The 13,349-nt window shown below is 41.2% G+C and overlaps 2 protein-coding genes across 3 annotated transcripts in view; one reads left to right on the forward strand and one right to left on the reverse strand.

Moving 5' to 3' along the window:
* Nucleotides 1-13,349, reverse strand: part of CDC73 (cell division cycle 73) — a 102,249-nt gene that overhangs the window by 37,636 nt on the left and 51,264 nt on the right. The gene's annotated exons all lie outside the window — the stretch shown is intronic.
* On the forward strand, nucleotides 2,959-11,167 carry LOC128792032 (beta-1,3-galactosyltransferase 2). Of its 2 annotated transcripts, XM_053950097.1 has the most exons (3): nucleotides 2,959-3,212; nucleotides 3,295-3,525; nucleotides 8,305-11,167. In XM_053950097.1, exon 3 carries the CDS (start codon nucleotides 8,437-8,439, stop codon nucleotides 9,703-9,705), a length of 1,269 nt encoding a protein of 422 aa, XP_053806072.1. In that variant the 5' UTR covers nucleotides 2,959-3,212; nucleotides 3,295-3,525; nucleotides 8,305-8,436; the 3' UTR covers nucleotides 9,706-11,167. The 2 variants fall into 2 exon arrangements, with proteins under 2 accessions (XP_053806072.1, XP_053806071.1); XM_053950096.1 differs by having other exon boundaries at nucleotides 2,959-3,525.

Below are 13,349 nucleotides of genomic sequence, written 5' to 3' on the forward strand. Positions count from 1 at the left end.
GCTTGTGCCACCAGGCAGAAGTTACCAAGCAGTACATGTCTGACTACTGCAATTACTCCAAATTAGTTTGAAGAATTTCTGCTAATGTTGTCAAGGCAGAACTTGACAACAACGGCTCAACCTAAGAGTTTATTATAAAACCAGTTAGACAAAACTCTGCTGACACCCTCTAAAAACGACACGTAACGTTTTTTAAAGAAAATATTCCAAACTACCACAAGTTTGTTGAGAGTTGGTACATTTTGCTCAGTTCCAAGTGGTCAGGTGCACAGGGAATTGTGAGCAGCCCTCTCCTCTCTTCTCCCTCCTGGTCTGTGTGCAGGACTTGCTGAGCACTCCGGCTCCTGGTCACAGTAACTCTGCCTGCTCCTCACACAGGCTGTACATCTTCACTTACTCCTTGGAGCCTTAATAGGTGGCAGCCTTTCAAACACTAACACTCAGCTTCTAATTTGGGATGTAACCATAGTAACATTACAGAACACACTACTCCCTGCATGGAGAACAAGCAGTCAACTGACCCTTCGTGCTGAGACTGGGCTGAAATAAAGCTCATTCCAACCTCCAACCCAGCAAGATTACCAAAACCTGCAGCTCCTATCCCCAGTCCAAAGCAAGACCTGCCCTCCTGAAACACCCACAAACGCACAGTATCCTAGCAAAGTAGCAAAGTGCTATAAAAGAAAAGGAAATTCTTCCCAAAACTTTGACTCTAAAACTAAATCAGTCACTCCCAGATAGAAAGCAGTACAAAAATCAAAGTTTTTTCTTACTTTTCTGTAAGATGAGCAAAGAACTGCTCATACTTTATTTGGAAAAAAATAGAGAATGAACGAAAGAAATTGGTCATTAAGATTTAAGAATTCAATTCTCAATTTGTTCACAAGGCAAGATGACAATTTTTACACACACCAACAGACAACAGCTCTGCCTGAACTTTACAGGCTACACACAAGGGATATGGCCATTTAATTAAAAGCTAGAACTGATGTCTGTTCCCTTCTAAATTTACTTTAAAAAGGATTCTCTTTAGAAAAAGAGCCCTTGGGATTTTTGTACCTTTAATATTTATTAATGAGCATTTATAGAAAAATAAAAACAGCTCTCCCCCTTGCAGTATAATACATAAACATACTGCCTAGAGGTCCCAAGCTTTAGGAGCCAGGTACAGAGAAGCAGTAGCAAATGAATAAAATTGAAACAGCACATATTTTAACAACCATTCTGATGAGATCTGAACTCATTTCCTGAATACAAGGTTACATGTCTTGTCTGAAAATTCAAAACTCAGAGGCAGATTTACATGTTTGTGTTTGACAAGAGCATTCCTTCCTTCTGCCTAAGTCCCCATGGATGCAGTGACCACACAAATAACCCACTTGGTTTCCTACTCAGAGCCCAGAGTGCAGCAAGCTAGGAGGACTCCTGGCCATGCTCTTGCATATTTGTGTGCTCCAGCAACAGACTACACAAAATTCTGGATATTATACAGGGCAGCCATAAGAAAGCTCTGTGTGCCTAGGTGGGAAATTGAATTGTCTGGGCACATATGGAACATCTCAATGCACTGATTCTCAATGATTCATAAAGGTCCCAGATCAGTAAGTGGTGCTGGACACGGGCCCTCTTCTCATGCTCCACCCCCACAGTGACCCCTCCCCTCCATTTTTTAAACACTGATTTGTTTAGACTGGAGGAGATACAAAGTATTTACTGATTTGCCCTTAATATTTATAATTACTATTTAGGAAATATGCTCATGATCCTAAAACATCCTCAGACAGGATCAAAGGATTTGTAGAAATTGTTATGAGGTTAGGAAACTCATGCATTACAAACAAGACTAAATTAATAGAGAAAGTTAGTGTACATAGATGATTTAGTTAGTAGGATCTAAATCTGATTATGTTTCTAGTAAATTATCATATTATGCATCTAGAATAATAAAACACACTGACTGCCTGGGGAAGCCTTATTTCCCAGTAAGGGACATGCCCACCCCCAACACTACGAATCAGACATACTAGATAAGTAACAGTTTCTTTAGTCCTTGTCAAAAAAATAGTCTAAAGAGCCAGTCATTAGCTTTTCAAAAGAGAGTGGGCAAACACAGTGACTAATAAACACCTGGGAAAGTATGCTGCTAGGTCTCTATTTTGTCAGGTATTATGGTGTTTTATTTATATAGTAAATATAATAAGATGCTTCAGCACAGAAGGGTCAGTCATTGAAAGGAGAGAAATGAAAGGAACACAAGTTTCCTTAGGATCAAAAAGACAAATTTTATGACATAGGTATGACTGTAACAGACAAAAGACATTTTAGGTTCATCAATAATTGAAATTAAGTGCCCCTGACTTTGCAATGCCAGACATAGCAGAAAGCTATTAACGGCAGAGAGGCAGCTTAACAGCATGTGCTTATAAATCAGTGTTGATCAGCCCAATTGAATAACCTCGGATAACAAAAAGCAGCTTTTAAAGAGTAAGCATGTGTAAAGGAAACATGAGCAAAGAAAGGCACTTCTATCTTTTCTTTGGCATGAAGGCACAGACCATTTGTACTCCAAGAGAGCCACATGGGTTAAATCAAGCTTCGGCATTTAAATGCTTATAATTCCCTTGCACTGCATAACAGCTTTTGGAATATGGGACTAGAACATCTAGCATTAAAAATCTCCTAGAGAATCTAAGTTGCAGTGTCAAAGAAAAGTGAAAACAATCTGTAAAAACCCTCAAATTTTCACTTAATGATCATACAATTTTTATACTATTCACCTATCACTGTGCATGAACTGAGTATGTATCATTTATCAAATAAGAGCAAGAGCCTGTAAAGCTTCCTGTCTGCCTTTGGATTTAGTCAAAATGAATGCAAACAATCACGTGGGATTCAGCCAAGCAGTGACGTTAAATTCTGCTCTGTCAGAAGACAGCATCTGTCAAAGCCCACATTTAAACTGCTGCCTGCCTGTGCAGCAGCTGAAGAGCTACGGGATGGATTTTATACACCACAATTCTGGGTTAAAACAACTCCAAACCTTTTCTATTACTGCCTAGCAACAATGAAGGAAGGAGCAGAGGGAGATCCTGTTACTGAAGACAACTGAGGCACTACGCGCTAGCACTCCCTGCTAACATTTCCAGCAGAAATATGGATCCTGAGGAGAGCAGAACACAGCCCTGTATTGTCCGAGCTGCGAGCCACCAGATGTGAGAGCCCCAGAGCAGCGGCTGGGAGCGCAGCCCGCCCCGCGCCCCGCAGCAGCCACAACTCCCGTCCTTTTGTCTGCAGCATGAACAAAAAGCCCCGAGACAAGGACGCCACTTCCCAGCGAGGAAGGTAACACGGCAACGGGCAGGCAGATGGACAGAGCGGATCCCGGGCACGGCGGTCGCAGGAAGCAGGGCTGCTGCTGGGGGATGTGCGCATGGTCGAGAGCATCTTTTTTTGCTGAAGTGATGGCGTGCCCAAACTATTTTCTGTGGGTATAATCCTGCACCATAAATGGCCTGACCAAGGAAGGTATGTTAAACCCTTGTGTGTGATATTCATTCGCTTGTCTGTTACCTTTTCAACCATTACAGATAATGATCGCTCCTAATTTGCAGAGCCCTGAGATAACAGTGTCTCAGAGCAGGGAGAAAGAATTCTAGCAGGTTTTGCTCTCCCCCAGCACAATGTCACTCCCTTACACTGACTAAACGCAGTGCTCACAGTCTGCCAAGGCTGGTGTGGCTGGAGAGGAGGATTAAAGGGATAATGGAGTTCCTGTAATGATTGCTTTTAACTGAGAAATTAAAAACTCAAACCCCTCCAATACAGAAAAACCAGTTAGAAATCCTCTCAAACTAGGTCAGAATTAATCCTTATCTGAAGTAATCTTAAAGCATGGTAAAATGGCCATAATGTGACATACCAAGAGCACTGAACCATCAGAACAGACCACACAGTCAAAAGACATTATCTTAAAAGCCCCCTCAGCCCTTTTTACACTTGCATTTCTGCCCCCCAAACACAAGCAAAATGTCACAAGGGCACTAGCAGCCAAGCATAAATTGGGAGCCTGCAAAAGACTGGGCATGATTTAAACCATCGGCAGTGCAAACAGACATCACGATTTACAAGTAACGTCAGGCTGACATCCCAAAAGGAAACCTTCAAACACTACACACTCTAAATGGCAAGCACGTAACTTATCTCCTGCCATCACTGCAATTTCTGTTTAATATGAAAACACTGACTGTTTAACTTGGATTGTAAAATGATATTCCATCTAATTGCCATTCATTCCTATTTTTTGTTGAAATTTAAATACTTCATCACTAGTGACAAAAGAAAAGGTGAATATTTGCAATACAAATTTTAAGACCTAAATCTATAGCAATTCAATACACCACATAAAAAAGTGCTTATCTGCAGAATCTACCAATAAGCAATAATAAATCATTAAATGTCAATATGAACGTGCTTTCTTTGCCCAAGGCAATGCCAACGTGAAAGAAAACAACTGCAGCTGGAAGGAGTTCACAAACCAAGGGATGCAGCACACATCAGACACCGGTTTCAAATCAGCTTTAAGACATTTAAAATATAAAGTCACTCAAGAGAACTTTTAAAACAACAACAAAAAAAATGTACCTTCAGGCAACACTCCAGGAGAAGCACACCTGGCTAATGTAAGACATTGGTATCAGGCATTTAAAAACCTGCACATCAAACCTTATCCCAAATACTGTTTTGTGCAGAAGATTAATGGAGTTCGTAAGGGAAGTCAGGCACATTAAATGAGGCCCAATATGCAACTGCTGTTCATCAGAATAGAGACTCAGGCTGCCTTTTGAACTCTTCCCTCTAATTTAAGAGTTTGCCCACACAGCTAATCAAAATATGAAAATCCAAGACGTGTGAATAGGAAGTCGAATGCTTCAATTTTCAAAGCTGTAATTATAGAGCAGAACTGCAAGTACCAGGAACCAAAACACCAGCAGAGCACAGACCACAAATAAAAATTCAAGAGGCATTCACAGTTTATGTATTTGGCATTTGATAATGCATCAGTGACTGCACTGCCAGGTGCCAAAAATGAAGCAGCATTATCAAATAATATCTCCAGAATGCAGTTACATGCAACAAAACACTCCCCGAGGACAAGGTGAGTGTTCTAGAGACCCTCAGCTGTACTTAGGTCTTCTTATCTACTGTCAATAGTTGGTACCTGCTCATAACCATTCTGTGAAATGGAATTTTAAGTATTTGGGCAAAAAAATTAATGCTCTAACCCTAAATAACTGAGAGAAAATAATATTTTTATTATACAATTAGATGGTGGGTTTAATATCTATTGACAGTTTTTTACATTATTTTTAAACAATGCACCCTAGCATGTAGGGTTTTTTTTCAAAGGTACAATTGTTGCTGTATTTTCAATGCTTAATAACCCACTGTATATTTTGAAATGTTTTATACACAACTGCAAAGAAAATGAGCCCACGTTATTTGGGTTTTTTCAGTCAATAGCTCTTAAAGCTGAAATATAGATGGGGGTGCTTCCCCTATTCATAAAATGCCTTTTTAAAGGCAGATTTTCTAAGGCACTCCTACCTTGAAAAATCAAGCAAATACGTAAAAAAAACACCAAAGAAATATGACTCTCTTAAAATATCTTCTGATTCTAGTTCTGTCTCTCACTGTAAAACTTATTTTCATATGCATTATGTAAGCATGCAGCCTAATAAAGAAAGGCTTCGGCCATTGCAACTGCCTTTGCTGGGACATCAGTGCATCAGGGAACCACAGCACCTGCAAACCCTTGTCAGTTCACACAAATATTTATGTAACTTAAGATTCTCACTTTTGCCTGTTGCCTTATCAAAGTAGGTGCTCATCAAAACACTACCTCAGTTAAAGATTAAACAAAGATTAGTAGTGCAGTGCACTTTTTGCTGAAGTATTTCCATCTAATGACTGTAGTTTTACAAGTGGGTCAATTCAGTGTGACAAAATTAATCTGAGTTGTAGCTGCTACTCCACATTCGTGAAATTCTGGCTGGGATTTTCTTCCTAAACCGTGAATGCATGCGATGGAACAATAATTAATCAAACATTCCCACTGCTGCCCTCCAATCAAACAATTAACTGCCCTGAGATCTGGGCTATCCTTTGAAGCGACATTTCTGTTTGCTTATACAGAGATACTCCCGAATAGCCGAGCGTTCCTTTACAACTCACTGCACGCTGCAGACAAACTAAAAATTACGACTTCTGAGGGGAAGCTTCTGTTTTTCCAGCAGGAAAAAGCAGGTGCAAATGGTCACACAAACACGACTCTCGCACATTTGGGGCTTATTTTCTTTTATATAAGGACAACAGTCGAGTTAAAGCAGCACAAGCATGAAGTGTCAGGTTAATTCCTGAACTAGTTTAGACACAAGGGTTTATGATTTTTACAGAGACAGCTGAGTCTCCGGGAAGTGGCATCAGCCCCGAATAGCTAAATAAAAAAATCAGAGATGCTTTCAGCAGCTTTCGAACCAAACGCTCGGAAGCAGCCGGAGCGCCCTGGGCCGCTCGGGTGTTCCCGGGCCGGGCTCGGCTGTTCCCGGGCCGGGCTCGGCTGTTCCCGGGCCGGGCTCGGCTGTTCCCGGGCTGGGCTCGGCTGTTCCCGCAGGATCGCGGCGCGCGCGCCCTTCTCGCGTCACGCTCGCCGCGCAGCGTCGCCCCCTGGCGGGGGTCACGGGGCGGCGGCGGGCCGTGAGGCAGCTCCCGCTCGCTCCGGAGGGTGATGGTAAAGACACCGGCACTAAGTAAAATAAACATCAGGAATACCCCTCTCCCCGCCCTGCCGAAACACAAATATTCCCTGTCGTGAACAGGGCAGACTCAATGTTGCATCACACACATACAACTTAATACCCTATTATTCGATTGACTTCTCGTCTTGAGTTACTCCCTTACAACATTAAAGCCTGTAATTTCCCACGTAACATATCACTTCGTTTTTAAATGCACAAATTAATCCAAATATTGGTTGAAGAAGATAGCGAAGCAATTAATAAATCATATTTCTATTAGAAACAGCGTTTTCTATGGACTCTTGTTCAACTGTCATCCTTTTTTCCTATACAAGACCCTAGGGCCCAGGAATAAATTAGAGCAAATTGAAAATCACAAACGAATTGCTATTGTACAGTGGAAGTTCATTTACAAGATGATGTGATCAGCTTTTAATATGCAGCATCATGAAGCTGCCATATTGACTCTGCTGCTGAATATGAACAAAAATTTAAGAGAAAATGAAGCACAGACTACTTTGGCACTTTTTCCTACAGCTACAGCTGCTGGTCAGAATACTTGAAATTTCCAACTGCTATGTGCAGTAGTTACATATACTTTTACAGAGGGAAAAAATCCCAACCCAGTATCATGATCATCAGATAGCTGGCCAGAAACTTAGTCCTGAGCAGTTTTATTTCCAATTAACATGATCACAACCCAAGATCTCTGTCTACTAAAAATCAAGAGCTTAATTTTAGTTCAGCTGCCTCTGAGCCTGGCACCACAGCCCAGTGTTCCATTCAATGTTTCCCTCCAATGCAGAGAAGAAGGTGAAAGGTGCCTGAGAAGTGACCAGGAATGTTATCCTGCACTAGCATCCGAGGGCTGTGCAGTGAGGTTACTGGACCCTGAAAATTAATTTTGACAGGTGCATCTTCTCCCTGACCTTCCTTGCACAGTGGGGGCCAGCGGAGGCGCGCCAGGCAGTGTCCTGTGACTAACACAGCTCTGCCATCGCCAACCCCGCGCCGTCTGTCCCACCACCAGGCACGGCCGTTTGCAAAAAGGGCTTTAAAACCGTGAGCCATCCTAGCCTCTGCATGTCAAATCAATTTTAATTAATGCCATTAAACCTTCCATCTGCCAGCAAGGCTTTCTCATTCAGTCCTTCTCAAACACTCTACAAGGATTTCACAGCCATGGATATGAAGCTGTTTACATCTACTTCACACTTTTTCCTGCTAACGTGATCCATTTTTTTTTTTTCCTCTTTATCTTTGGTATCCAGGATGATTGTTGAAACTTTTACCAGGCAAAAAAGCATTTTTAAAAGCTAACAAATCAAGGTAAATCATAAAACAAGGTTGGCTTTTAGCCTAAGTCAAATCTTATTTCCATTGACATGGGCTGCTCTTTGAAAATGTAAATTTAACTCAATTTTATGTTTATATCTAGTTTCTATTTGTAACTGTTTATATTATGAGTGTGTAAAATGAAATATTTCTGATTTTTTTTAATTCTTTGCAGAGTGAGCCATTTGCAGACAATTGCTCAACGCAAAGGAAAATGAATACCAAAGAATAGCAGTGGATTCTAAACCAACTGGAAAAGCCTTTTCCTTGAGCATTGTCTCATATCCCATCACTGGATCCTTACAACATGCTTCAGTGGAGAAGACGACATTGCTGCTTGGCAAAGATGACCTGGAATGCCAAAAGGTCTCTGTTTCGCACCCATCTCATTGGCCTGGTCTCTCTGGTGTTTCTTTTTGCCATGTTTCTGTTCTTTAACCATCACGACTGGCTGCCAGGCAAGGCTGGATTCAGAGAAAACCCCATGTCGTACACCATAAGAGGATTTAGATCTACAAGAAGTGAGACCAACCACAGCTCTCTAAGGAACATGTGGAGAGATGCTGTGCCTCAGACACTCAGGCCTCAGACAGTCACCAACCCTAACAACACGGATCTGTCCCCACAGGGAGTAACCGGCTTGGAAAACACCCTCAGTGCCAATGGAAGTATTTACAACGAGAAAGGCACTGGGCATCCAACTTCCTATCATTTCAAATACGTCATCAACGAGCCTGACAAGTGCCAGGAAAAGACCCCTTTTCTAATACTGCTCATAGCTGCCGAGCCAGGCCAGGCGGAGGCCAGACAAGCAATTCGACAGACCTGGGGCAACGAGAGCCTGACACCCGGCATCCAAATTGTGCGGATTTTTTTGTTGGGCTTAAGCACCAAGGTAGATGGATACCTCCAGAGAACCATCCTTGAGGAGAGCAGACAGTACCACGACATCATTCAACAAGAATACTTAGATACCTACTATAATTTAACTATAAAAACTCTGATGGGAATGAACTGGGTTGCAACCTACTGTCCACATGTTCCATATGTTATGAAAACTGATAGTGATATGTTTGTCAATACTGAATATTTAATACACAAGCTTCTGAAACCAGAACTTCCTCCGAGGCACAAGTATTTTACAGGTTATTTAATGAGAGGTTATGCACCTAATAGGAACAAAGATAGCAAGTGGTATATGCCACCTGATTTGTATCCAAGTGAACGTTACCCTGTATTCTGCTCTGGAACTGGTTATGTTTTTTCTGGAGATTTAGCAGAAAAAATCTTTAAGGTCTCCTTAAGCATCAGACGTTTACATTTAGAGGACGTGTACGTGGGGATCTGTCTCGCCAAGCTGCGGATTGACCCCATGCCCCCACCCAACGAGTTTGTCTTCAATCACTGGCGAGTTTCTTACTCCAGCTGTAAATACAGCCACCTAATTACCTCCCATCAGTTCCAACCTAGCGAACTGATCAAATACTGGAACCACTTACAGCAGAACAAGCACAACGCCTGCGCCAACGCGGCCAAAGACAAGGCCGGCAGGTACCGCCACCGCAGACTGCACTGAGGGCCGGCGCCGCCGCCCGGCCCCGCGGCTCGTGTAAATAAACAGCACGGAACGCATGGACAGGGACCCAGAGCAGCCCCAGCACCGCCCGCTCTGAGCCCAGCACACGGCGCAGGCGGGAAATTATTTTTTTAAGTTAAAAAAAAAAAGAAGTATAGCTCTTGAATATGATGAAATTAAAACCAAAAGGTTTTCCCAGCGAATTTGAGATTAAGAAAAAAAAAAAAAAAAAAGACAAGACGGTATATAAGGATTTCTGTGTTAACATGCAGTAATAAGCATGCACACTTTGGTGGTACAATTGCTGATTCATGTGCCAGTAAAATATAATTGAGCATATTTTCCACACTAAAATTTTTATTTTAAGGAGCGCATTCATAGCTCTAGTTCTCATCCATGTAATATCTTATTATCCAGAACTGTTATAAAATGAAAAATTAAAAACTAAGGAAATGCACAAAGGGCAGATCAGTTTTACCTTCAAATGCCACATGACAATTATTATACACTACTTTAATGTACCACACATTTAGCAATGTCACAATTTAGTAAGACACTACCAATAAATTCTAAAGCACTAAGAATGTACTCTCTTGAAGTAGGTCCAGTTTTCAGAAGTTTGCTTATTTGGTTTGGAAGGAGAGATAAATGAAATCAAAGTTGCAAAGTTGCTTTGTACATTGCCTTCAGAAATGTGTGTTCTGAAGTGTTCAGAAGTGGTGTTCTGGATGCAACTTTCAGTCCACAGAGAGCTGACTGAAGGTTACTTCATTCTCTACAAGTCACAGGGCAGGCTCCTAAGATCTGGTGCCAAGTAACATTCATTCTACTTGGAACCTTCATGCAATTCATTGGATCTGCTATTAATTTCCCTACATAACTTCATGGTAACTCAAAGGCTGATGAGAAATGCAAAACAGAAGTTCCAGTCTTGCACCGTTCTTGACAAAATTTCATTTTTTGCAAAGTGGGAGAAAGTTAATCAAACGTATTGTTTTGCTCTTTCCTTTCTGACAAAAAGCAAGGGTCAGCCAAGTGAAAACACATCTGCTGGAGAAAATGAAGCCCCACACCTGAGTTTATAGGTGGGGAAAACTAGGTCACAGTAAGATTGAGAGTTCCAGCCAGCAATATGGGCAGGAACAAAATCTAAGCAGTTTGAAATCACAACATGTACCACTGAAAATAACTTGTGAGAAGTGGGTTAAATCTATTTACAGGTTTGCAGTTTTCTAACAAACAGAACTTTTAAAGCTTATTTTCCAACTGTTACAGCAGAGTTGTATCAGATTCAGGTTATTACTGCTTGTCACAGTGCCAGGGTAAGCAATACCCTCCTCTGATCATCAGCAAATGATCAAACTGCAAATAGTTTTCTGTTTGATTGGGACTTATTAATTGGAGAAAATACAAATGTTTGATGTACTTTTATTATTTAATAAAATTGATTATATTTATGGTCTTAAGATTTCACTTTTTCTGGGAAAGCTTCTCAGGAAGAAGGGAAGTTCTAACTTTAGCATTACTAGGTTTTTCTAGTGTTCCCTAGACCTTAAAGGCTGGTTTTCATGCACAGAACAGAGATCACAGCAGGGTTTTCTCCTTTGTAATGAGAAGACAAATCATATTACTGACCATTCTCAGCAGCTCTTGAGCTGTCTGTCTGCAGGAACTCTCACATGTGAACAGACTGCAAGGCACTGGATGCACCTCTGAAGCAATTCCAGCAGGTCCTCTGGAAGGTGGAGATGGGAATTTGCTCAACACCATTTTTTTGGTGATCTTCCACTAATTTTTTCCTCTGCTGTATTTGGGGTGTGCTAATTGTACATTTCTGCATTTCCAACACACCTCAAATCATATAAATGTCTGGTTTTGGGGAAAGCAAATACCTGTAAAAGTAATAACTCTCTTCTGCAGGGATTTCTGTGACTAAATTGAAAGTTCATACACTCAGTTACATGATGCCTATTGGCATTCATGTGAGAGAGCTGCCCTGGGCAGATGTTTTGGGAGTGTGCTTCCAGCACCCAGTGCAGTTCTCCCCACTCCACGTGCTGCTCGCTCCCAGCTGACACAGGCCACAGCTGACATCTGGCTGAAGGCACCTGGCTGAAGGTCACTGTAGGCAGGCTCTACACCACAGTGCTAGCTCTAGACCCCCAGTGCAAGTGTGGGAAGCCAGCTACTGCTGCAGGGGACTGAACTGTGGAAGATGTCCAGTGCCATAAGTGGCCCCTCCCCAAGCAGTGCTGGCCAAGGACACAATCCAGGCTCCCGGAGAGGACTTCAGCGCTGCTCCCAGCCCTTGGCACTTTCCAGCTCCACTGTGATGTACTTGATTTTACCAACTCTGGCTAGTCCTAAATGTTCTTCCTGGCTCTTGGGTGTAGTCCAAGAGGTTAATACTAAACCTTAAATAGTTTGGCACTGGAACCATCAAGTTTGGCAGCCAAACCACCTCTTGGGTGCTGGGCTTTGGAGCTCTTATACGATGTTGATCTGCCCGGGCTTGGCAGAACCACAGCACAATGCCCATGAGTTCAGCATACCAAACCTCCTGCTACTTCCAGGACTAGTGAGGAGCACCAGAAAGCTAAATAAAAAGCCATTCTTAATGCCCTTTTAAGGGTCCAACATGATTTTTTAAAATTTGTATTAATGTTTGGGTGTAAGTTGAAACTACTCTATAAACGTACTTGAATCCTTATCAAGATGGTCAAAGGCTACTAAAAACATTTCCATCCAAGTACTGTTTTCTTACACAGTTTGTTGCAAAGCTTTCAGAAACAAAAGGGAATCATTTTGTATGATGAAATATGCAATTATAGAATGAACGCTCTACATTCTTTTCTCTGAATGTTTTACTGTTTTCTAGCTTGTGTTTAAGCTATTTGCTCACTCTACTAGAATATAAAAACAGTTCATGTTAAAAATAGTGCAATAATTAATTATATCATGAAAAGCTTGGACAAGTTCTCTCACTTCCTTTCCCCATACAACAAGAAAAAAATTTTTTTTCATTACCAATAGCTTTCAAACTTGTAGCTAAAAACTCTTAACATGTCTGCAATGCAGTAAAAAACAGGATATAACTATTCATTGAATACAGAAGCACAACAGTTTGTATAATACTTGCTTTAAATGTTTTTACTTCTCTGTATGGCTGCTTCAGGTTGAAAACAAATACAAAAATTCATAAGGGCTCAAAAGTTATGATGGGAGAAAAAATTGTGACATCATCAGAACCATTATTATGGCAAAGAAAAATCTTAGAAAAAGCTGGCCTGGTAACAAAAAGCAGAAATTGGAATTCTGTCATCTCCTCATATTTATTTAACTTTCAACTTAATAAAGATTTATACATTGATACTAAGGGACCAAAATGAAATCCCACCAAAAAAAAAGTTGTTATTGAACAACAGAACTGTTCCTTTCACATCTCCAATTAAATCAGTGGTATGAGATATTTGCACATCCCACACCAATAGAATTAAGAATGCAAAATGCACAACTACAGCTTCTGGTGTAGTAGAACTGATCCCATCCCCAGTCACTGAGAGATCTTTCATGGGTAAAGTTTGCAATCGTTCTAAATTTTAAAAATTACATGTCAAGGTACTTCCAAGCATCAGTGGTTGTTC

Source organism: Vidua chalybeata, chromosome 9, assembly GCF_026979565.1.
Source record: "Vidua chalybeata isolate OUT-0048 chromosome 9, bVidCha1 merged haplotype, whole genome shotgun sequence".
NCBI classification, from domain to species: Eukaryota; Metazoa; Chordata; class Aves; order Passeriformes; family Viduidae; genus Vidua; species Vidua chalybeata.